Source organism: Zonotrichia albicollis, chromosome 23 (genome assembly GCF_047830755.1).
Source record: "Zonotrichia albicollis isolate bZonAlb1 chromosome 23, bZonAlb1.hap1, whole genome shotgun sequence".
In the NCBI taxonomy this organism is placed as follows: Eukaryota; Metazoa; Chordata; class Aves; order Passeriformes; family Passerellidae; genus Zonotrichia; species Zonotrichia albicollis.
This window is the reverse complement of record NC_133841.1, coordinates 3,313,669-3,336,491: the sequence shown is the minus strand read 5'-3', so window position 1 is coordinate 3,336,491 and position 22,823 is coordinate 3,313,669. Positions and strand designations below refer to the sequence as shown.

Sequence of the window (22,823 nt, the reverse complement as noted above, 5' to 3'; positions counted from 1 at the left end):
TGTCCTGGAGCGTGGGCTGCCAGCGGGAGGCTGGGACAGTCGGATCCCTGGGGCAGCCAGGGCAGCAGGGCCTGGAACAGGCAGAGGGGAGGAGCAGCACAGCGTGTCCTTGGGGGCAGGGACTGCTGTCCCTCTGGTCACTGCCAGGCGACCTTTGGCATTTCCCCAAGAGCACAGGCAGCTCCAGCTCCCCGGCAGCCCCTGGCACTGGCTGCCCCGGCGGGGGGAACTGCCCCAGCCACAGGGGCTGCTGCCAAAGAGGGCGTGGGAGCCCATGCTGCCACCGTGGCTGTATTTTTAGTCACCTGCTCTGTGCCGCTCAGGGCAAGAGGAAAATGCTAATTTTCACCTTGGGCTGCATGGGTTTGGGATGGCGCCAGCACTGCCCCTTGTCCCCAGGCCACAGCCCAACTCCCACAGGTCAGGAACAGAGCTGCTGTGTCCATATCCCCTGACACTGTCCTGCCTCCCACTGGGGGGAGGAATCCCAGGTGCCATCCCCTGCCTCAGATCCTGAGTGGTGAGGGCACCCCTGCCCAGGGCCTCCCTGCTGCAGGAGATCCATGTGGGTGCTGTGTGCTCTGCAGGCAGGGCGGTGCCAGTGCCAGCCCTGGTCAGCCGTGCAGGCAGGTCCTGCCAGTATTTCTGGCTCTGCTGCAGCAGCTGCCCAGCGCTGCCTGGGCCCCATGGCACTGCCAGCTGGGACAGAGCTGGCCCTGCACACCCCAGGGCATGCTGGTGAGCAGTGGCCATGGTACTCCTGTGCAATGGGGCTGGCTGGCCAGCCAGACAAGGCAAGCACCAGCCCTAGGCTTCCCTGCCTGGCTGTTCAATCTGGAGTCATGCAGGCAACATCAGTGCAGGAACAGCCTTTATTAAAGCAAAATAACCTACAAAAATATAGATACAGCCCGTGCCCCAGGCCTGATCTGGCCAAGGAGGAACAAGGCTCCCGCCCAGGGCAAGGACTAGCTCAGCCACACGGAGCCTTTGGCCACGGGGGTTGTGTGCACCCAAACTCAGGGGGCCAGGCCTGTTCCCAGCCCCAGGGTCACTCTCCTCCTCCTCCTCCTCCTCCCAGCAAGCGTTGCTCCCACAGGCAGAGGTTCCCTCCCAGCAGAGCGCGCAGCTGCCCCAGTCCTGTCCTGGGCCAGGGCACACGGTGGGGTGGGAGCTGTGCCCCAGCTCTCCACAGAGGAGCACTGGCACGAGGGCTCTGCCACGCCAGGCAGCGCTGAGGGGTGACAAACGTGGGCACAGCAGAGACGAGCCCTGCCGGCGTGCGCGGGGGCGGCCACGGAGCTTCCTGTCCCCCGGCAGGGCACTCACTGTTCCTGCGTGCCCCAGGAGATGTAGTCGGGGCGTGTGGCGGCGTGATACTCATCGATCAGCTGCTGCACGATCTCCCGGGAGTTGTCCAGCTCGTCAAAGTTGTCCTTGAAGATGTCCTCCTTGCGGAACTGCTCCAGGAAAGCCTCTCGCTTGCGCAGCTTGTCGTACTGCCGGCACGTCCGCTCGAACAGCTGGGGAGCAGCGCCGGGTCAGGGCGGCCACAGAGCCCCAGGGAACCTTCCCCGAGGAGCCAGCAGGGCTTGGGAGGACACTGGACCAGATCTGAGCCCTGCTAAGAGCCACCCATCCCCGTCCCTGGCTTTGTGACAGGCACAGAATGAAGAGAAGATGGATGAAACCTGGGGACATGGAGATGGACAATGCCCAGGGACAGAGGGATGGACAATGCCCAGGGACACAGATGGACAATGCTCAGGGACAGGAGGATGGATGGACAATACTCAGGGATACAGAGATGGACAATGCCAAAGGACAGGAGGATGGACAGTGCCCAGGGGCACAGATGGACAATGCCCAGAGACAGGAGGATGGATGAACCCCAGGGACAGGGAGATGGACAATGCCCAGAGACAGGAGGATGGATGAACCCCAGGGACAGGGAGATGGACAATGTCCAGGGTCACAGAGATGGACAATGCCCATCTCTGTGAAGAAGCCTAGGGACAGGAGGATGGACAGTGCCCAGAGGCACAGACGGACAATGCCCAGGGACACGGAGATGGACAATGTCCAGAGGTCTGGGGCAGCAGGGCCTGGCGTGGCAGGGAGGGCACTCACCGAGGAGATGTTGGTGTGGTTGGCCATCATGAGGCCACTGACACGGTGAGCAGATGGCAGGTAAGGGGACTTGCGGGACAGAGCCACCTGGATGCTGGCAGGGCCCCAGGGGATGAAGTTGGCCAACTTCCTCTCCCTGATCCTCTGCAGACTCTTGTGAACCTGGAGGGATGAGAACAGCAAGGGACAGCAGGGTGAGGGACAAAGAGCCTGGCTGCAGCTCCCCACAGCCATGGGGAGTCATTTCAGTCATTTCAGCATGATTGCTGCCTTCCCATGAGGCCAAAGCCCAAACAGGAGAAATCTGAACCCAGCTCTCAGGCACTGCCTGGCCTCACCCCAGGATCCCTGCACACTGACCATGCTCTTCCTTGTGCCACACCATGGCCATCAGTACCTGAACAGCCACGGGCACTCACCTGTGTGGGATCCACCTCCCCCTGGATGATGTTGAGGATGGCAATGTAGCAGTGGTTGGTCTGCCTGTCTCGCCCTGTGGACACCATCACGTTTTTAGGCTGCAGCAACCTCCTCATCACGTCCAGGACTGTGGTTTTCCTCACACTGGCCACCTGCACAGGCAGCCAGGGGTCAGAGGGAGTGGGTGTGCTGCTCCCTGCCCTCCTGCTGCCTGGTACACACACACACACACACACAGGAGCAGGGGGCAGCTGGACAGAAATGCCCTCACACAGGGGATGGAGTCAATGCAGAGCCACATGCAGGACAGGGAAATCCCAACACTGCAAAACAGGCACAGCCAGGCCAAGAAACAAAGTGTCAGTGGGGGCTCCAGCATGGGGGCTGTCTGGCCCACACCCTGCAGCACAGCAGGGGCTGGGAGTGAAGCTCAGCTGAGAACAGAGGGACAGGGACCTGTTTTTTGTTGTTGCTGTCAAACATGGGTCCTGGCCCACTGCCAGGCAGGGAAGTGGGGGTTCCACAGCAAATCCCACTGCATGCCCTCCCTGCCTTGCCCAGCTCTGAGCTATGGGCAGCCTGTCCCTGAGTGCTGCCGGGGCTTTGCCCAGCTGCTGCTGGCCAGGGTGGGCACAGCCAGAGCCAGCACCCAGCCTGCCCACAGCAGGGACAGCTGTGTGAGGTGGCAGCTCCCTCCTGCACTGGTTGAGCCCTGCTCACACTCCTCCCTCGGAGGACAGATCACACACTGATACCCTTTTCAGAGCCAGCAGTTTTTCAGATTTGCTTCTCTGAGAAACATCCTGAGGAAATGCACGCAGGGAGAGGAGAAGAGCAGCTGTTAGTTCCTTCCGGGCCGTGCTGGGGCAGTGCAGGTGAGCACCTCCCAAAAACCAGAACTGCCCCACTGGCACCAGGGGGCTGGGGAGCACTGGTTAGGGACCAGCCAAACACAAGAAGCAGCACCTGAAGTGCAGAGGGGTGGCAAATTCACTCTCAGACACAGACTGAGCTTCAGGAAGGTCTGACACCTGTAGCCCACCCTCAGTGACAACAAGCATTGGTGTTTGGACCCAAATTGCTGAAGCTGATGGGGTGGCAGGACTGGCAAGGCCACTCTCCTGGCCTTGCTCTCATCACTGCTAGGGGTGGCTTTTGCCAGTCCAGAGCCTGATGCATGCAGCAGGTAGCCTGGCACAAGCACAGGCTGCTCAGGTCTGACTCACTGCACATGCGGCCGTCACGTGGTGTGAGCACACGTGGGCTGGGATTTGGGACATGAGCCTGGGATCTGGGACGTGCAGTGACAGCTCACAGCGAGACAGGGCTGACAGATGCTGCAAGGTGAGTGTGGCAGCCTCTGTGCCCTTGGGGATGGGGAGGAGAGCCCGGGGCTGCCTTACCGACTGGTCGGTGGTGAGCGGCGTGTAGCCCGTCATGAGGAAGTGCAGCCGGGGCGTGGGGATCAGCGAGGCAATCAGCCCAATGAGGTCGTTGTTCATGTACCCGGGGTACCTGAGCGTGGTGGTGCTGGCAGACATGATGGTGGACACCTAGGGGAGAGGACAGGCTCAGCAGAGGGTCACAGAGCCTGTAAAATCCTGCCTCATGCTGGCATGGCCAAGGGAAGCTGTGGCACCTGGATGGCCACAGGGCCCTCACTCACAGCTCCAGGCTGCCCACCCTTCAGCCCAGCCCATGCAGAAGGTTCAGACTAAACTGAACACAGCAGGGAAACCCCATTCTGGTTTTTCCTGAGGGAAAAGCCCTTCTCACCAGCTGGTTGATCTGTGAGAATGACGGGTTCTGGATGTGCAGCCGGTCTGTCGCGATCCGATTCAAGGCTGTGTTGTCCAGAACCACCTGCAAGAGAAGCCTGGCTCTGAAGGGCCCCTGAGGCAGCTGAGGAAGGCCAGTCCTGGCCATGTGTCCCAGGGCACTGGTGGTCCAGCACAGGCCCTGAGAGGAGCCCTCTGCACAGGTGGCAGACACTTGAAACCACAAGCTGACTCATGCATGGCCCGTAACTGACACCGTCAATGGAGCCTCTTCCCTCCCTCCTGGCTGAGCTCCCCGTGCTCTCCCAAGAGCTCTGCCCCACTGCAGCAGCTCCAGTGCAACTGCTCCTGCACTGCCACATGCAGGGAGCAGCTGCAGGGACGAGCAGTGTCTGCTCAGATGTGACTGAAGGCAGACTGAAGGTGCTGCCTGGCTGGGGATGCTGTGGGTGCTGCAAATTCAGGAGGGGCTGCAGCACAGCTACAGAGGAAGCACAGCCAGTCCTCACTGCCTTGGAGCCAAGGCAGAAATGCCAGGCAGCTCTGCAGGGGTGAGCACCAGTGAGGGTCCCTGGGGCCACATCTGCTTGGCTGCTCTCTTTGGGGTGTGCTTGTTGCTGCACCTGGGGCTTGCTCATCTCCCCAGGATGAGATGCAATTCTGAGCTGTGGGGACAGGGCTGTCTCCTCAGGGCTGGCTGCACCACGGGCCTCTTACCACACAGTCAGCATTCTGGGTCAGCCTCTTCAGAGTCAGCAGAGAGTTGTAGGGCTGGACTACAACATCGCTCATCTCATCCTGGTTTGGGAACACTGAGTAGGTCTCCACCAGTTTCTTGGGATACCTGGTGAGAAGTGCAGCATCTCAAGGGTTAACACCATCGAGCTGCTCTCTCCCCTCCCACAAGCTGCCTTAGCAGTCTCCAGGGCTCAGGACAGGGTGAGTCACCAAAGCTGCAGCCAGAGTGGCTCCCAGGGAGGGTGAGAATGTGTCCCAGCAATGCCTACCCCAGCAGCACAGGAGCTGGCTGCCAGAGGAGCTACAGGGAGGCTGAGCCATCCACAGGCTGATTAAGCAGCTGCTCACAAGCCTTTTCAAGAGGATGCAAGCTGCAACAGGCCAGGATGGCAGCTCCCAGCCTTCAGCCAGAGCCTCCCACCCTTCCCTTCACTGTCAGGGTGTCTGCAGGCAGCTGCCTGATAAGAACACTGAGGGAAGGCAGAGCTTGGACACATCAAGTCCAGTTTCAGAGGCTCTCAAGTGCCCAGGCGTATCAGGAGCCAGCCTTGAGCAGGCATGGTGCCAGGGATTGCACAAGGCAGTGTTTGGGTGGGGGTGGTGCCTCTGAGTCAGCGCTCTCCAGCTCCAGGCAGGCTGCCCGGGCTGGGCCAGGACTGCGGGCTGTGGGCAGGGGACAGGGCTGTGCTCACCTGTCATTCAGCCTCTCCAGGAGGTAGGAGCCCAGCCCAGAGCCTGTTCCACCAGCAATGGAGTGGCACAGCACAAAGCCCTGGAAGGAAGCAGCAGGCAGGGGCTGAAGGTGAAGCTCAGACAATGTGTCAGCCCTGCCAGCTCCAGCAGCCAGGCAGGGCCAGAGCTTCTCACAGCACAGACTGACCCAGCTCCTCTGACCCCAGCTCCTCCAGAGCCCAGCAGCAGCTGCAGCTCCTCAGGCCACTGCTGCCCACACAGTGGGACCCACATCTCTGCACACCCCACAAAGGGCAACAGCTGCTCTGTGGGAGAGCACTCAGGTTCCTCCCACCCAGAGCAGCACTGGAACAGCTCCAATATCACCCCCAGGGTCCAGTCTGGCACAGGAAATGGGACTGCATGTTCTCAGCTCTTTCCTGGGTCCTTCACATCCCTCCCTCCTTCTAGAATGAGGCCAAGCTCCCAGTGCCTGGCTCCAGGGCAGCTCCCACATGCTCAGCTCCCACAACAGGCACTTGAATCTCCTGCCAGCTTGTTTTAGTGATGTTCTCCCTTCCCCTGCTGCCATGTCACAGCCTGACACGAGCACCTGGCAGCCCTGTCTGTCTGCACACAGGGTATGGTTCACATGGATAGCACAGAAAAAAATACCTCAGAAGCAAACAGTGAGAGAACTTCTGGGGCAGGCTGGCAGGTGGTGTGGGGATGGACAGATCTGACCCAGATCCCCTTTCTACATATTCTGTGCTCAAGAGCTCACTGAGATAAGTCTGTGCCCACCACAGTGCTGAGCTCAACCTTACAAAGACCAGCCTAGCTGGGAAAACACCAGGCAGGGCCACCAGCTCCAAATCCCTTGTTAACTTACTTCCAAGCTGTCACTCCCATCAGCCTCTCTGTCTATTATGTCAAAAATATCTTCATGGATCTTTTCTCCCTGCAAGAGAGATCAGGACTGGTTTTGCTCCTTTCCCACACAGAACACAGACAAGAGCTGCTCAAGCTCAGTGTGAAGCTGAGTCAGACTGGCAGCGTGGTCCTGTGCCACACAGGGCAGGGACACAGGACAAAGCCCAGGGCTGAAGAATCTCACCCAGCAGCACTAGGGCTGGTACCTGTGAGAAGCCACTGGCCCAGTTGTTGCCAGCTCCCCCTCCATGCTCAGACAGGTAGATGTTCTCTGGGTTGTAGAGGTTGGCATAGGGGGAGTTGAGGATGGAGTGGATGACTCGGGGCTCCAGGTCCAGCAGCACAGCCCGGGGGATGTAGTGCTCATCATCTGCCTACAACGGGAGCGAGAGGATCTCCATGCTGCTGCAGCTTGGTGCCACCTCCTTCCCACAGCATGAGCCACCCCTGCTGCAGGAGAGGGTGAGAGGGAGCAGGGAGAGGCTGCTCCTGTGCATGAGCTGCAGGTGAGGGTGAGAGGGAGCAGGGAGAGGCTGCTCCTGTGCATGAGCTGCAGGTGAGCCCCACAAGGTAAGAGGGAGCAGGGAGAGGCTGCTCCGGTACAGCCTGTCCCCAGTGCATCATCTCTGTGCCCCAGAGCTCTCCCAGCCGGCGAGGGGGAGGAACTCCCGGTGCTTACATAAGGCGCTATCTATGGCAGCCCCAGCCTCGTGCCTCTGCTCCGCCTCCACAGCGCTCCAGTGGCAGAGCGGGAGCGCGGGCGGGCGCCCGGAGCGGGCTGGGAGCGGGAGCCGGGCTGAGCCGCTCGCACGGCACGGTCCCGGTGCCCGCGGGGCGTGCAACGGGCACGGACAGTGAGCGGAGCCTGCCGGGGCACGGAGCCCCGCGGGGAGCAGGGCAGCTCACGTTCCGCGGCCCGGGGCTGCCGGTACCTGGTAGAAGAAGACGTCCTTGCGGTCGGTGCCCTCGGTGGCGAACTCCTCCACGATGCCCTCGGGGCTGATGCCGTGCTCGGCGCAGAGCTGCTTCCAGAACTCGAACCCGACTGCGGGGAGGCGCGGTCAGACGGGCCGGGCACCGGGCTCGGTACCGGGGCAAGGCCCGGAGCGCCCCAGCCCGCAGGCCCCGCCCCACCCGCGTGAGGCCCCGCCCCGTCCCGCCAGGCCCCGCTAACCGCCCCCCCCATCACCACAGCATCCCGACCCCGCCCGGTGCGCGCTGCCCCGGGCCCGCCGCGGCCGTGGCGCGCTCACTCTGGTTGCCGCACTGGCCCAGCTGCAGGGTGATGATCTCCCGCGGCATCCCGGCCGAGGCTCCGCTCCGCTCCGCGCCCCGCCCGACTCCGGTACCGCCGCGTCTCCCGCCGGCGCCAACGGCACTGCGCGTGCGCGCTGCTCGCTTCCGGGGCAGCGCCGCCCCGGTAACGCGCGTGCGTCCCGGCGGGAGGTGCGGGCCGCTCATGCGCCAAGATGGCGGCGCGCACAGTGGCGTCGCAGTCGGTTGCTGGGGGCCGCCATGGTTGCGGCGGGCGCGCGCGCGCGGCGGGCGGGCGGATGTTGACGCCGTGAGGGAGCGATGGCGGCGGCGGCAACGGCGGTGGGGCCCGGGCCCGGCGAGCGGCAGCGGCGGGTGCAGGCGTTGAGCGCGGCGCTGCGCTGCCGCCTCGGGCCCTACGAGCCGCTGCTGGGCGCCGTGCAGGCCGCGCTGGTGTGGGAGCGGCCGGGCCGCAGCGCGCTGTGCTGGGCGGCGGTGCACGGCCTGTTCTGGTGAGCGCCGGGCTGGGACCGGGACCGGGCCGCGCAGGGCTACGGTGATCGGGGGGCTTGGGGGAGCTGCCCTGGGGAGGAGCGGTCCGTAAGGGGCCGCGGATTTGCTCCGTGCCCCGTTCCGGACAGGAGGGACCGGGAGCGCTGGGTTTGCTGCAGCTCCGTCCCCGTGCTCTCCTTGTACCCGAGAGCATCAAACCAGCCTGCTCTGAGGCAGGGGAGGGAGGGCAGCCTGCCCTGACAGGGGCTGTAGACCAGGGCTGTCCCGGGACACCTGACACGAGCAAACCGGAGTCACCCGGCAGCTGCCCCCGGGGCACGGTGTGTGGTGACGGAGTAGCAAGTGCTGAGTTTTCCCCCTGAGTGAGTGGTTTGAGGTCGGTTTGTGTTACCCCCTTTTTGTCTCATAAATATCTGGCCGGTACCAACTCGTTGGTTTCTTCCCCACAGGTTCTTTGCTTTGACTTCCCTTCGTTTGCTGTTCCTGATTGCTGTAACCCTCATAGTGGTAGTGTGTGTAGACCAGTGGAAACACAAAATCTGGCCAGAAATTGGTGGTAAGTTGCATTTTGAGCTCATAGCAGCAAATCAAGCCCAGTTTCCAGCCCCACAAGTACAGGCTCTGCACTGCCTGCAGTTACACTGTTAAAACCTCAACTTTTTGCTTTAAGGGTCTAGAAGCCAGCAGGAGTACTGGAGGCATGCTCTTTCTGGAGCTGGAATATTCTAAACCTGTGTAAACACAAGTGCTTTTTGTGCTTGTGACACTGGTATTTGCCTTGTAATCCTGAACCACAGGATGTACGTGACCTAGTGCAGGTTGGAGACAGTGATTCACTTTGTGAGCATTCAGTACCAGAGTGAGAAACAGAAGCATATGGAGCTCGTCTGGATTCCCCCTCAGAATCCATAATCAGTTTAGGATGAACACAAGTCCCAGCCTTGCTGTTGATCAGAGATGTCTTTGTGAGCAGAGGCATCTGAAGGGCTGTAATGAAGTTAATTTTCAGCTCTTAGTAACCAAAGCAGTTGTTTCCCTCCTTTGTGGCATTAATACACTGATGGACACCCCCAGTCCAAGCAGCTCAGGGTCTCTTGGCTCTGCATGGTCAGGTTAGTTTGGAGCAGTGTGAGGGTCTGCATGTTCCCAGGGCTGGTTCCCTGACTAACCAGCAAGTCCAGCTCCCAGCTTTCTGCTTCAATCCATGTTCCCTGTGCTTCCTGGGAAGACATTAAAGCTTTCCTTGTTTTCAAAGCTTGGCTCAGGCTCCTTGTTAGGAGACAGTGTCTGTCCAGCTCCCTCATCCCTCTGATTTGATCCCTTTCAAGTCCCAGCCTGGGTGGGAAGGTATTAAAGGATTTAAATCCCTGATGCCTCCAGTGTGCAGGCTGTTCCTGCTCCCCACTGGTGTGTGCAGGGGGAGAGGAGGGAGGTGGGCAGGCTCTAGAGTGCAACAAACATCAAGGAGCACCAGGGAGAGACTCCTGCAGTCCTGTGCTGTCACACGTACACACACTCAGGATTTGTTATGGAGTGATGCTTCTCCATCCTGTAATTACACTTAATGTCTTTTCCAGGTGTTCCCCAGCTTATTAAAGCTTTACTTAAATCCCAAGAGCTAAGCATTCCCATGGCAAATTCCTTGCAACTAATGTAGTGTCTGTTCTTAATATTTTAGTGGCAAGACCTGATGAATTAGACAATGAGAGGTAGGAAACTAATTGACTGCTCTGCTGTGATACTGTGTTGTTACCTGCACATGCTTGGGGTGTTGGCACCTTTGGGTGAGGAGGGGGAGGAGGGAGCTGGGAGCTGCTCAGCAGAGGGCAGATGGAGACCCAGGTGCTCATGAGAAATTTTTGACTTGTCCCAGCCATTTTATTATACTTTGCCTTCTTAGCAGCCTCCAGATTTGCTTGCTTGATTCCCTGCCCCCTGAAGTTAGAAGTGTTGCCTTAAGAGCAATTCCTCTTGTGTGGCTCTCCAGTAGCAGGAAACCAGCATTTCTGTGGGAATTAATGAAGTCTTCTGAGACTTGATGGGGAATATTTAACAGGCTTGTTCCAGCAGTTGTTCCTGCATAGTTATGATCTGACTGCAGCATTAATTATGGGTTGAGAAATGCTGAGGTGTTGCCTCAGTGTTCACACCTGCCTCTCTGGGCACACCTTCCTGTGCTGGATGTCACTTCCTGATTAAATCACCTCACCTGCTGCCAAAGGACAATTGTCTTTATTTACTTTTATTTTTTTTAAGAGGCCCAAGCACAAAAGGAATTGCTCTTTCTAACCTTCAGGTACTCCTGACTAGCAGTTAGGCAACACTAACAAAAACTGACCAGTTCAAGGCCTCCAGAGTAACTGAGTACATGAATTGAGGTGCAAGGCTGCTTCTAGACCTCATGCTGAACACTTGGAGGCTGCAGTTGACCAGATAAACACAGAAAAAAATAAATGGATTCACTTGATTTGCCTGTGCAGCATGGAAACTGAAATTTGCCAGGGCATTGACTGAAATTCCTGCTCGTCAGCTGCTGTGGGAGCACCGGGATGCTGCTAGAGGGGCTGTAGATGAACTGCTTTGGGCAGGGCACTGCTTGGAGGGCAAGTGGCCCTCATCTCTAGAGCTCTGTGCTGGGTGGGAACAGGAGGAAGCTTTAAGAGAAGTATTTATAATGAGGGTCTTCATCCCTGCCACTGATGCTAATATCTCCCCAACCTGTGCCTTCCCTGCAGCTGGGGATACGTCCACCCTCGGCTGCTGGGGCTGCCAGAGCTCTGTCATCATTTGGCTGAAGGATGGGTGACTGGGACCAACTTCTTGAATAATCTCTTCGTTTTCAAGAGGCAAAGTCCTGGCAAGGTAAGAATGTGCAGGTCAGAAATTACCTGGTTGGTGTGGAGCCTCTGCTGACCACGAGGATCCTGCTGTGCTGGCAGCCAGCACTGGCTGAACACGTTTCTGATGGGAGCTTGTCATGGGAGGGCTGCCACAAACACCGTGCCTGTTATGTGGTGGGGAGGAATGGAAAACCCAGGCAGAATAATCAGGTTGTGGAGGAGGGAGGAGAAAGTGAATGTCACTGTGTGGATTGCACCACTGAAGTGAGAGCGTGGCTGCTCCTTCTGGAGGTTTCTGCCTTTTCAAGTGTCTGTCAGATTTGTCTGCTCACTGGGTTTTAACTGTTTGAGAAAGTGTCAAGCTTTTTCCTCCTTCTTTTTTTGAGTTTATGGAAAGAGAAACCTGTAGCACAGTGATACTGTCCTTGTGCTTTTCACCTTGAAGAGCTCTCTAGTTTAACCTCTTCCTTGCTGTTGGTGTCCCTGCTTTGGGAAGCTCCTCAGCTGCCTGTGGCTCTGAGGGCAGATCCCCTGTGTCTGTGCCCACACTGGAGCAGGGGTTGGACACTGAAGGCTTCACCCTCTTTGGAACAATGATTTCACCCAGGATTTGCAGAGGCTGAGATGGGTGAGCAATGAGTGGACCTACTGCTTAACCCTGGAAACTCACTGTGTCATGTCTTCAGTTTTGCCTTTTAGTGTGTGGAGTGTTCACTTTCCTGGCTGTCCTGGGCCGGTACATCCCTGGGCTCTTGCTCTCATACCTGCTGTGTAAGTAAAGCTCTGTACCAACAAGACTTACACCTGAAAGGAGATGAGTAGTGCTGAATGTCCAAGGAATGGGGCTCAAAAGGAAAGCTTGTGTGAATGGCTTTAAAATTTAAACAATACATTCTGCCAGGAATGTGGTGCTTCTTGACCAGGACTCAAAGTCTGGTCTGGAAAGAAGATGTTTGAGTGCTTAGTAACTACAGATCAGGTTGGCCTCTCAATTTTGTTAAATTGGCAGAGGTGATATTATATAGTTGCCTCCTTGAGCCAGATCTAATAAGCTCTTGGAGGGCTATAACAACACACCCAATATAGCTCAGCTACCCTTGGAGGCATAAAAATCAGCAGGATGGCTTCTGTTGCAGTGTTGGAAACAAAAAGATTTAATAAAATGCAAAATAACAAACAGAGAAAAACTGAGGTGCCAGAAATCCTGCTCCTAGTAAAACACCTCACAAAAGTGATTTATTTCTTTGTTCACTTTTTCTATTAAATTGCCCAGGCAGGACATTTTGGCTTCTGTCCAGTTAGGTGGTGAAGTCCCCTAGACCTATGAGGTAGCTTTTAATTGAGGAGAGAAACTCCTAGGCTTCTTTCCTTTTTAAAAGGACAAAAAATACTTTTGTCACTCCATTAACAAGAAACACACTGCTCTAGTGATGGCACCTGCTCCAACAGCCTCCCACAGCGCTGCCCTCAGCGCTCAGATCTGTGTGCTCTGAGTGTTGTGCTGCATCAGGAAACAGGCAGGATGTTTGCCAAGCAGCATCCTGCACAATTTTCTAACCCACATTCCTGCTTGCTGCAGTGCTGCTGGTGCTGCTGTGGCCCCTGGCCGTGTACCACAGGCTGGGGCAGAGGCTGTACCTCAGGCTGGAGCCCGTGCTGCGGCGCCTGGACTTCAGTGTGCGCGGATACGTGACAGCGAGGCAGCGGCAGCGTGAGTCCTGTGTGTTGTGATCTCAGGGTTTGCCTCAGAGCCTCGGGTTCCTCTCTGATAATTCCCTGCCAGGTGTGTCAGTCACCTCTCCTTTCCCCTCCCAGCACTGTCTGTCAATCCTGGCATTCCAGAAGAGCATCAGTGATTGGCAGATTCAAAGCCCTGGGGGGGGCATTGGGCCATCCAGGTGTCCTTTGTCCTTCCCCTCCTGTACCTGCTTGGTGGCTCCCTACCCCTTCCCTGCCCCTCTCCCCGGGGTTCAAAGGAACAGCAACCACGGGCTCAGGGAGTTCTGTTGGAGCTGTGGGCCAGGATAAAGCTCTGGATCCAAACCCTCCATCAGAACTGACTCCTTTCCTTCACCATCACCTTAAAGCTTCTCTGCCAGAGGGAAACCCAAGGAGCAGACCCTGTTATGGGGGGAAGCTCCATCCCACCACCCCCAGAGCTCCTGCAGGCCTGGACTTTCCTCCAAGCACCCAGCTTAGCCAAAAGTGTCTGTGGGGTGAAACACCACACACCCAGCTTAGCCAAAAGTATCTGTGGGGTGAAACACCACACACCCAGCTTAGCCAAAAGTGTCTGTGGGGTGAAACACCACAGTGCTGCTGTTTGGTTCTACAGGGCCAGACAAGCTCAGGCACATACTGATGGCTATATTGGTAATATTCCAATAGAGTCTTGTGCCCTTTGTGCCCCCAGGGTTTCACACCTGGATCTCTGATCCCTGGAACAGGCTGTGAACAGAGGCTCCAGCCTTGGTGGGCAGTGTGGGCTGCATGTCTGGCATGGCAAATCCTTGGAACTGCCTTGGGAAGAGAGAGAGGCAGTTCCTCCTCTGCAGCCATCTCCTAGGAAGCAGCTGCTGTGGGCTTTTCACACCACCTTCCCAGAGCTGCTCCAGTTCTTGGCTGTCAGAACTGTGTGTTCTCTATTCTGGAAAAAGGAGGAAAAAAACCTCCCCCTGTGCGAGGGAGTTCTGAACATGTTCATTTCAGCAAAAAACCTGCAAATGATCATGGCTCTGCTGTGGAACAGAGCTGTGCTGTGTTCTGTGCAGTTTGGGGGTTTCTGGTCCTGCACAGAGCCTTGCCCAGCAGCAGTGACAGCTTTGTGTGTGCTTTCTAACAGTGCATGGCCGGGGCCTGGGTGAGGAAGCCACGGATGATGGGAGTGACAGTGAAGAGGAGCTGGCTGCATTCTGCCCCAAGGTAACAGAGCCTCTGGGAGAGGGAAGAGCTCAGCTGGAAAGAACAAACCTCACTGGGGGGACAGGCAGCACATCTGGCAGCACAGCTCAGAGTGATAGGAGAGCAGATGAGGACATTGTCCTTTCAGATAGGTTTTTCCCACTCTGTTCCACTAAAGAATGTCCAGAGCTGCTTGTGCCAGCTGCAGTCTCCTACCCTGTGCAGTAAATGTGAATGAGTTTTAGGTACCAGTCTCCCACGGGGTCCAGGTTTAGCAGGAGGCCACTCCATCATCTGTTGTTTTGAGGCATGGGGATAACCTTTCTAGTGCTGATGTTTTCAATTTTATCTTCTATTTCAAAGCTGGATGACTCTGTGGTGGCCAAGGAACTGACCATCTCCGACTCTGAGCATTCAGATGCTGAGGTTTCCTATACTGAAAATGGGATGTTTAACCTTTCCAGGGGCCAGACACCCCTGACAGAGGGATCAGAAGGTGAGAGGGAAGGAGTGGAATGCTGAGCAGGTGCCAGTGTGATAGGCTAGAGGGAGGATGTGTTACCACCCATCATTGAAGTCTGGCTGTTTGATGTCAGCCTTGCTGCTGGAATTGAGCTGCAAGTGCCTGTTTTGTTCAGAACTGAACTTCCTCCTGCATTCCTGTGGCGCTTGAGCGAGGGCAGCAGCTCTGCACAGGCAGATCTGGCTCTGGGTGCTGGTGCTCCCCTCTCACAGGCGGCTGCTTCAGCAGCAGTGTTCCTTGTGGGTGAGCTGGGATCTGAACACTTGGGATGAGGGGAGGGAAACATTGAAAAATGTGTGGTCTGTGAGCTCCCAACAGTGTGTCCAGGGGAGGTGCTGGCCCAGCTCCTGCCTGGGCCTGTGGGTGCTGGTGAGTACTGGCAGTTAAAGCACTTTCTCCTCTTCCAGACCTGGATGGTCACAGTGACCCAGAAGAATCTTTTGCCAGGGATCTGCCTGACTTCCCTTCCATAAACCCAGAAGCAACGGGCATAGATGATGAGGATGACACCAGCATTGGGATCCCTAGCCTGGCATACCGCCCACAGGGGACAGAGGATCTGCAGCTCCCGTACGAGCAGGAGGAGTTTGGCACGCTGCCATCGGTGCAGAACCTCACCAACAACATCGCTGGCTTTGTCACCAGGGGCATGATCCAGCTGGCTCTGTCAGGAGGCTCTCAGGCAGGCCCCTCACGCAGCACCAATCCCCAGAGAGGGGCAAAGACTCACCTCAGAGCAGCCAGTTTGGACTTGGACACTGATGCTGAAGGGGATGACTTTGAACTGCTGGATCAGTCCGAGCTGAACCAGCTGGATCCCACTGGCTCCCGGGGCCAGTAAACCATCCTGGCACTTCCCTCTGGTTTTCTACTGCGCATCATGGAGTGAATCCTGGAAGGAAAAGCTTTGCACAGTTCTCTCAATCGTCTCCTGGGGGTCTGGGTGATGTGACAGCCACTCCTGGCTGGGTGCACCACTGTCACCTGTGACTCCATAGCCTCGCTTGGATGTTAAAATAAAGGACACTGGCAATCTGTAGGGAAGAGGCGTTGATGGGACAGCTCCACAATCACCCTGCACTGTCTGACATGATGCTGCCTGCTCCAAACTTTTATCTCTCAGACAATAAATCTGGTGTTTGCAGCTCTCAAGCCCAGTGGGACTGACAGCATCACCAGGAACAACTGTGCACTGAGTTCTGGCACTGATGTGTAACCAGGGGAACAGGACAGAGCCCCTCACACGTGGTGTCTGGGCCTCAATGCTGTTCTGTCTCAGACAGCTGTTCCCCTATCCTAATATGTGCACAAATCCAAGTCTTCTCTCCCAGCAATATCCAACTCCAGGTGGAACCAAGCCCCTTGCTCCACTGTGGATGTTGAGCAGCCACAATGTTTTCCTTGCACTGGCTGCTCCCTCGGCTCCGGCTCCTCGTGATGCTGTTTTGTAAGAGCTCAATGGCAATAAGACACCTGCTGTGACCGTCAGACCACCTGCAACAACATCCACGTGTAGCCCCTGCTCTTGTGTTGCTTCTCTGAACTAACAGCTTTGTTAACAGCCAACTAACACTTTGCTAGAAACCCCTGTGCTGCTCCCGTGCGTTCCCGTGGGCAGGGCCGAGGCTGCACGTTTTCCTGGAGGAAGGAGGAGGTGGAGCAGGGCTGCCAGGGCCGTGCTGTGTCCCTGGGCCCGTGCTGCCTCCAGCCGTGTGCAGGCAGAGCCCAGCAGCGGGAACCGCACGGGGACAGCAGCCCAGACCAGCAGCGACTGAAGAGGTCGTGCCTGTGAACAAACCAGCAGACTCCAGGGAGCGCCAGCCCCCTCTGCCCGCCGAGTGCCCACCGAGTGCCCCCGTTACTTTTCCTAAGCCATACAGACCCGGTTCTGATCACATTTGTGCGGCCAAGAACGTACCTCGTCAGGGACCCCGTTACCGGCTGCTGTCTGTCTGATTCTGCTTATCCCACTGCGTCCGCCGTGCCGGGGCTGAGGGTGGGGGCGGGGGGCGGCCTCAGCCGGGAACGGGAGCTCGGTAACGGGTACGGGCTGAGTCCGGTGCGGAGGTGAGGGGGGCGAGGGAGCGCCGGTTCCGGCCGGGGAGCGCTGAGCCCTCCGCGGGCTGTGCACGGGCCGCGTTCCCGCGGGGGCGCGCCGGTACCGGGCGGGGCCCGTTCCCCCGCCCATCACGGGCCGGTACCGGGCGGGGCACGTTCCTCCGCCCATCTCGGGCCGGTACCGGGCGGGGCACGTTCCCCCCGCCCATCTCGGGCCGGTACCGGGCGGAGCACGTTCCCCCGCCCATCACAGCCTGCCCCGCGATTGGCGGGGAGCGGGCGGCGCGCCGGAAGTGCGTGCACGGCGCCAACCGGGAACGGAGCGGGGCTGCAGGCGCGCGATGAGCAAAGGGCGGGAGGCCGCGGCCGGCGGTGAGTGCGGGAGTGGCGGGGGAGCACCGGGAGGCCCCGGGAGGCCGCGGTGACCGGGGCTGGTCCCGCAGGAGGCGCTGCCGCCGTGCTGCTGCGGTACCTGCGGGAGCAGAACCGGCCGTACAGCGCCCAGGATGCCTTCGGGAACCTGCAGCGGGAGCACGGGCTGGGCAAGGCGGTGAGCGGGGCTGGGCCGGGCTGGGGCGGGGCGGGCCCGGGCCCGGCTGACGCCGCGTCCCGCAGGCCGTGGTGAAGGCGCTGGAGCAGCTGGCGCAGCAGGGCCGCGTTCGCGAGAAGGTCTACGGCAAGCAGAAGATTTACTTCGCCGATCAGGTGAGTGAGCCCCGGCCGCCGCCCGCCGCCCGCCGGCCCCGGTGCCCCGCAGCCCTGACCCGCCGCTCCCCGCAGGAGCAGCTCCCGGCCGCCAGCGATGCGGAGCTCCGCGGGCTGGACGGGGAGATTGCGGCCCGCTCCGGGCAGCTGCAAGCGCTGCAGCAGAGCTGCCGGCACATGGAGGCGGGTGAGTGAGTGAGCCTGGCCGGGCAGCCCCGAGCCGCCCTGGCATCCCCAGCCGTGCCCCGGTGCCAGCCCGGGCCGTGATCGGTGCCACCTTCCCAGAGCTGAAGGACTTGAACAGCTCCATGACAACCCCTGAGATTGCCAAGGAGATCGAGGCGCTGAGGAAGGACTGTGCCAGTTACACGGAGAAACTGGAGAGGATTAAAACTGCTACCAACCATGTGACTCCGGAGGAGAAAGAGAAGGTGAACAGCAGCTGTGTCTGAACTGGGGTCAGTCTGGATCCAGGATCCAGCACTTCCCTTTCCTGCACTGCTTGCCCGGGGCTGCTGAGAGCCCTGCAGGGCAGCTCTGACCCGCGGCTGTTGCAGGTGTGCCGGGAGCAGCAGCTGTACCGCCGGGAGTGGCGCCGGAGGAAGAGGATGGTATGGAGGAAGAGGATGGTACTGGCTGTGCAGTGAGGGCCCCGCTGGATCTGCTGCCCACAGCCCTCACCTGCCCTGTATCCCCAGGCCACCGAGCTGCTGGATGCCATCCTGGAGGGCTATCCCAAGAGCAAGAAGCAATTCTTTGTAAGTACCGAGGCTGGGTTGTGCCCACGGCTGCCGAGCCAGACCCTGAGCCTGTTGTGATGTGCTCGGTGCTGTGCAGGAGGAGGTTGGGATAGAGACAGACGAGGACCACGGCGTGGAGCTGCCAGCGGCCACGTGAGGTGCTGGGGGAGCCTTTGTTCTGGGGAGAAGCTGCTGCAGAGCTGCCTCTGAAACTCGGCTGTTGGGTTGTTCTTTTTCTCTTTTTGCAGGACTGGGATTTGTCCAGTGTATTTATTTGGTTTTGTTTTAAAATGTTTTGCAGTTGGAAGGGTGGTGGGTAGCAGTAACTTAGGCACTGGCTCTCTCCTTGCAGTAGAATGTTGTTTTTTCCTGCCCCCAGTGTGGCTGGGGGGACACATGAGGCACTGGTGCTGTGTCCTGGTGTTCTGGTAAGGAGAAGCAGCGAGGGACTGTCTGGGCTCCAGAGCTCTGTGTGTGTTCCTGCTGCGTGCCTGAGTGGTGACATGACAATATGATGCATTAAACTCCAGGATTTTGGTTCAGCTGCACATCCCTGTGGTGTTTGTCTCTTCAGAAGGTGTCAGGGAAGGGTTTAGGCCCTGAGGCGTGGGGAGGGCAGGAGCCAGGAAACCAGAGCCACCAGCTCTAGGGCACAGCTCCAGTAACTCAGCATCAGAAAAATCATCAAAACATTCAGTGAAATTTATTTAATTACTTTTCACAATAGAAAAATACATCACTTTCACGTGTGAGGTCTGTAAAATTCCACGTCTTCTTCCCAAGGCAGGAGGCAGCACTCCCTCCTCAGTGCTGGAAAAACTGCCTGAAATAAACATTCCCTGGATGTGCCCCTGGGGCAGGAGCACAAACATGGTGATGGAGAACAAACCCTGCTGCTGGCAGCACCCTGGTCCCCTCACCCAGGCAGAGCTGAGACCCAAACTGGGCATGGGACAGGTCAAACATGTCCCTGATCGCAGCTGCTTCTACAGCTGGCACAGGCAGCACTCTGGGACCATTTCAAAATTTACAATAATAAAAATCCAATCGAGGCTGGTCATGTATGTGTGTGTATAAAAGTTCTAAGGAGGAGCAGCTGTGCTACAGCTGCAGATCTTTGCTGTGCAATACAGCCACAGTTTCTGAAAAGGAGAGGTGTCCCAGCACTTGCAGGAACTTCACTCTGTTCCTTCCCAGGGCTGCAGCATGCTTGGGGTTCATCAAGGCCCTAGCATGTGCTGCCAGGGCCACGGCTCCCAGCTCTTGATGGGCTCATCCTGCTGCCAGCAATGCCAGGCTCCTCCAAAATACAACAGCTGACTCAAAACAGCTGCCTCAGAGGGGCAGGGCACAGCCCTGAGGGCCAGGGAAAAGCAATTCCTGCTGCTATACCAGAAACCCATTGTTTTTAGTATGCTTTTGTCACATTTGCCCACCTTGGGGACAGCAGGGCTGTCACAGGGCTGAGGGCACAGAGTGGAGCTGCTCTGGGATCAGCTCTGCAAGGAGAGTCAGTGGCACAGGCAAGCCCATGGCACTGCCTGAGCCAGAGACTCTGCCCCCACCTTCCCCTCCCCTCCTGCCCAGTCCCTGTAAAGATTTGGTGGCACCGAGTGGAGCAGCAGTGTCTGCACAGCCACTGTTGGGCTTCAGAAGGAATACAATAAATAATTCAGAGAACCTTAAAAACAGCCACAAGGGAGAGGGCCCAGGGTGGTGCCTGGCACCCTGGCCTCTGGCAGCAGTGCCCCATCCCCACGGGCACAGCAGTGGCACGGGAGGCTCAGTAGAGCTGGCTCTTCACCTTGTGCAGGACCCCGATGACAACGTCCCGCAGCGTCTGTGGCAGAGAGAGGACACGGTTGGTCTGTGGAGGGACAGAGCCACCCCTGTGCCGCTGTCTGTCCCCTCAGCCATGGCACCAGCCCCTCTGCATTCACCTGGGGCTTGCAGTGCTCCTCAATCCAGCTGAAGACACACGCTGAGAGCTCCTGAAAACTCGTTACGGAGACCGAGGCGTTGAAGGACTGGAACAGGGAGTCCATGATGCCTTGGAAAACATTGAACTTCACCTCATCAGAGATCTGGTTCTTCCCCTCGTTCGGGTTGTTCTGATGAGCTTTCACAATCTGCTCATAGTTCCTGAAACAAGCACACCAAGGTCAGCAGTGAGACCTCCACAAGTGACTGAGCTGCCACTCCCAGCTCCTGCTCCCAGTGCTGGATTCCCACTCCAACTCCTGCTCCCAGCTCTGAATTCCCACATCCAACTCCTGCTCCCAGCTTTAAATTCCCACATCCGGCTCCTGCTCCTGGTTCCCAGTTCCAGGCCTGTCCCCAGATGCAGAACCACTGCAGGACCCCACAAGGATGTGAGGGAACAACAGGAAGTGGAGGGCGAGACCCCAACAGCTCTTCCCTTACACTTTCATGATCTTCAAGGCCATCACATCTTTCCTGAGGGTAGAAACTTCCTCCTCCTGCTTTTTCTTCTCCTTGTGCAGGAACTGGATGTAGTCAATAGCTGAGCACAAAAACACAGAGTGGGGATTTGGGAGCACACATGGGACCCCCACAGGAGGTGCCTGAGCCAGGGCAGCACCATCAGCTCCCAGTGACCCAGTTCCCTTGGGGAGGTGAGTGCAGGTGAGGCTCCCCAGAGCCTCATCACTCCAGAATGTTCCAAGGTGATGAACTTTGCCCTGCACACCTCCAGGGCGGAGCTTTGGGCGTTGACAGCACCTCCTTCCCTCCTGCCCTTGGGGACTCACTTTTCTGCAGCACAATGGCCTTGCTGAGCTTCTGCGAGCTGATGGAGAAATCCTGCTGCTCACAGGTGGGGACAATGGCCTGCAGGTCATTGTAGCCTTTCTGCAGGGAAGCAGAGCCATGGAGTGTGGTGGGCTCATCCATGCTGAGAGGCCAGGAGCACAGCACAGAGCCAGGGCAGCTCCCAGCACACACAGAGCAGGGAGGGCAGCTCCAGCAGCAGAACAGCAATGCTTGGAGAGCAGAGCCCTGCAGCACTGCCTGCTGCCCCGCGCCTCGCTCACCTTGATGGCATCCCGGCGTTTCTGCTCGGCCTGGGTGTGTGCCCGGCGCCGCTGGTCCTTGTAGGTCTCCTTGGGGGACTCCTGGGCGCAGTCACTGTCCTCGTCGTCTGTGGGGACACAGCGGGGCTGGGCGTGGGACACAGCGGCACCACGAGGGGCACAAGGCGGCTCAAGGGAGCATACAGCTGCAGCCAGGCCCAGCATAGCCCCTGCCCCACTCAACTACAGCAGGCTGGGCAGAAAAGCCTTCCAGAGAGCCCTGGTAATACTTTCTGACCCCTCAGAGAGCTTGGCAGGAGGTAGATGCTGGAAGCTCCCTTGGGAAGGTGACAAAACCAGAGTGATTCTCGACTCCAAACCCTGCTGGAAACCACAGAACCCTGACGCTGCTCCCACCACCTTCCTCCTTCTCATCATCAGGACAGGAATCCTGCCCAGCCACGCTCACCCCCTCGGTGCAGGGCAGACCTGAAGCCCGGCATGTGCCGGACTCCCCAGCCAGCAGAACCGCGAGCAAACCCCACCTGTGTTGGGGACAGAAGAGGCACTGGTGGAGCCGATGCTGTTGGCCCGGGACACTATGCTGCCTTTCCGCGCATTCTCCATGAAGAGCGCTGGAATTAAGATTGTCCCGGGGTCAGTGCCCCGCTCGGGGTGTGACCGGGCGCGGGGACATGAGGGCGTCCCCGGGCAGCCGCTGCCACCCATGGACGGGGCTGGCGCCGCCCGGGCACCTACCGGAGTCCAGGCCATTGTCGCCGTAGGCCGCGTCCACCTGCGCGGGGCCGGCGGGCGGAGGAGACACGTCAGCGGGGCTGGGGCGGCGATGCGGGCCGCGCCCCGGAGCCCCCCGCCCTCAGGAGCTCGTTCGGCCAGAGCAGCACCCGCCACCCCCGAGCTGCGGCCCCGCCGGGGCCTTCACCACCGCCCCTCGCCCCGGCACCGACTCGTGCGCGCTCCCGCCTCCCGCGCCCCCGGCCCGGCGCTCACCCTGCCCGGCCGCCACGAGCCCCGTGCCGGCGCGCCGCCCTGCGCCCCCGCGGCACCCGGCGGCCCGGCCCGACCCGATCCCGGCCCCACCTTCCCCCACGAGTCCTCGGCGGCGGCGGCGCCCGGCGGCTCCGCCATCTTCCGCCCGCCCGGTCATGTGACCACCGGAGAGCGCGGCCGCCGCCAGGGGGCGCCCGTGACGTCATGGCCGTGACCCACCGGGAGTCCCACACCGGACACCGGGGGTGACGCAACCGGAGTGACCGACCGGGTCCGGGAGTGACCTGTCGGGCACCGGGAGTGACACACCAGGAGTGACCCATACCGGGCACCGGGAGTTACCCACCAGGCACCGGGAGTGACCCACGGGGAACCGGGAGTGACCCACTGGGTATTGGGAATGACCCACCGGGCACCGGGAGTGACCCACCGGGTTCCGAGAGTGACCAGCCGGGTACGGGGGGTGACACACCGAGCATCGGGAATGACCCATTGGGCACCAGGTGTGACCCACGGGGCACTGGGAGTCCTACACCGGGCACCAGGAGTGACCCACCGGATACCGGGGGTCCCAC

General features: G+C 58.9%; 4 protein-coding genes across 6 annotated transcripts; 2 read left to right on the top strand and 2 right to left on the bottom strand.

The window, feature by feature from the left end:
* Positions 1-854: 854 nt before the first annotated feature.
* Positions 855-8,086, bottom strand: TUBG1 (tubulin gamma 1). Its single transcript, XM_005494358.3, has 11 exons — positions 7,925-8,086; positions 7,604-7,716; positions 6,878-7,045; positions 6,631-6,699; positions 5,759-5,838; positions 5,046-5,172; positions 4,327-4,413; positions 3,954-4,103; positions 2,550-2,702; positions 2,131-2,292; positions 855-1,523 (listed from the first exon to the last, which is right to left on the bottom strand). The coding sequence occupies exons 1-11, from the start codon at positions 7,971-7,973 to the stop codon at positions 1,326-1,328; spliced, it is 1,356 nt and encodes a 451-aa protein (XP_005494415.1). The 5' UTR covers positions 7,974-8,086; the 3' UTR covers positions 855-1,325.
* Positions 8,087-8,107: 21 nt separating this feature from the next.
* On the top strand, positions 8,108-16,639 carry RETREG3 (reticulophagy regulator family member 3). The gene is made up of 9 exons (XM_005494359.4): positions 8,108-8,437; positions 8,888-8,994; positions 10,117-10,147; positions 11,174-11,300; positions 11,965-12,049; positions 12,858-12,989; positions 14,121-14,200; positions 14,543-14,675; positions 15,110-16,639. Exons 1-9 carry the CDS (start codon positions 8,247-8,249, stop codon positions 15,541-15,543), a joined length of 1,320 nt encoding a protein of 439 aa, XP_005494416.2. The 5' UTR covers positions 8,108-8,246; the 3' UTR covers positions 15,544-16,639.
* A 128-nt stretch (positions 16,640-16,767) lies between these two features.
* PSMC3IP (PSMC3 interacting protein) lies at positions 16,768-19,500 on the top strand. The gene is made up of 8 exons (XM_074557732.1): positions 16,768-17,132; positions 17,204-17,310; positions 17,376-17,465; positions 17,541-17,652; positions 17,751-17,896; positions 18,023-18,076; positions 18,164-18,223; positions 18,303-19,500. Exons 1-8 carry the CDS (start codon positions 17,102-17,104, stop codon positions 18,360-18,362), a joined length of 660 nt encoding a protein of 219 aa, XP_074413833.1. The 5' UTR covers positions 16,768-17,101; the 3' UTR covers positions 18,363-19,500.
* MLX (MAX dimerization protein MLX) lies at positions 18,889-22,736 on the bottom strand. Of its 3 annotated transcripts, none has more exons than XM_074557729.1 (8): positions 22,249-22,736; positions 21,997-22,033; positions 21,783-21,872; positions 21,259-21,365; positions 20,977-21,076; positions 20,630-20,729; positions 20,146-20,347; positions 18,889-20,045 (listed from the first exon to the last, which is right to left on the bottom strand). In XM_074557729.1, exons 1-8 carry the CDS (start codon positions 22,384-22,386, stop codon positions 19,989-19,991), a joined length of 831 nt encoding a protein of 276 aa, XP_074413830.1. In that variant the 5' UTR covers positions 22,387-22,736; the 3' UTR covers positions 18,889-19,988. The 3 variants fall into 3 exon arrangements, with proteins under 3 accessions (XP_074413830.1, XP_074413831.1, XP_074413832.1); XM_074557730.1 differs by having other exon boundaries at positions 22,339-22,736; XM_074557731.1 differs by lacking the exon at positions 21,997-22,033 and having other exon boundaries at positions 22,339-22,736.
* Between the last annotated feature and the right edge of the window lie 87 nt (positions 22,737-22,823).

Coding starts and splice junctions, on each gene's coding strand:
- TUBG1 (XM_005494358.3), bottom strand. CDS start 7,973: ATGCCGCGGGAGATCATCACCCTGCAGCTGGGCCAGTGCGGCAACCAG. Junction 6,700..6,877: donor GGGCCAGTGGCTTCTCACAG/GTACCAGCCCTA, acceptor TCTCTCTTGCAG/GGAGAAAAGATCCATGAAGA. Junction 4,414..5,045: donor CCCAGAATGCTGACTGTGTG/GTAAGAGGCCCG, acceptor CTTCTCTTGCAG/GTGGTTCTGGACAACACAGC.
- RETREG3 (XM_005494359.4), top strand. CDS start 8,247: ATGGCGGCGGCGGCAACGGCGGTGGGGCCCGGGCCCGGCGAGCGGCAG. Junction 11,301..11,964: donor AGAGGCAAAGTCCTGGCAAG/GTAAGAATGTGC, acceptor TCATGTCTTCAG/TTTTGCCTTTTAGTGTGTGG. Junction 14,676..15,109: donor CCTGACAGAGGGATCAGAAG/GTGAGAGGGAAG, acceptor CTCCTCTTCCAG/ACCTGGATGGTCACAGTGAC.
- PSMC3IP (XM_074557732.1), top strand. CDS start 17,102: ATGAGCAAAGGGCGGGAGGCCGCGGCCGGCG. Junction 17,466..17,540: donor AGATTTACTTCGCCGATCAG/GTGAGTGAGCCC, acceptor CGCTCCCCGCAG/GAGCAGCTCCCGGCCGCCAG. Junction 18,077..18,163: donor GGCGCCGGAGGAAGAGGATG/GTATGGAGGAAG, acceptor CTGTATCCCCAG/GCCACCGAGCTGCTGGATGC.
- MLX (XM_074557729.1), bottom strand. CDS start 22,386: ATGGCGGAGCCGCCGGGCGCCGCCGCCGCCGAGGACTCGTGGGGGAAG. Junction 20,730..20,976: donor GGCCATTGTGCTGCAGAAAA/GTGAGTCCCCAA, acceptor TTTTGTGCTCAG/CTATTGACTACATCCAGTTC. Junction 20,348..20,629: donor GCCTTGAAGATCATGAAAGT/GTAAGGGAAGAG, acceptor TGCTTGTTTCAG/GAACTATGAGCAGATTGTGA.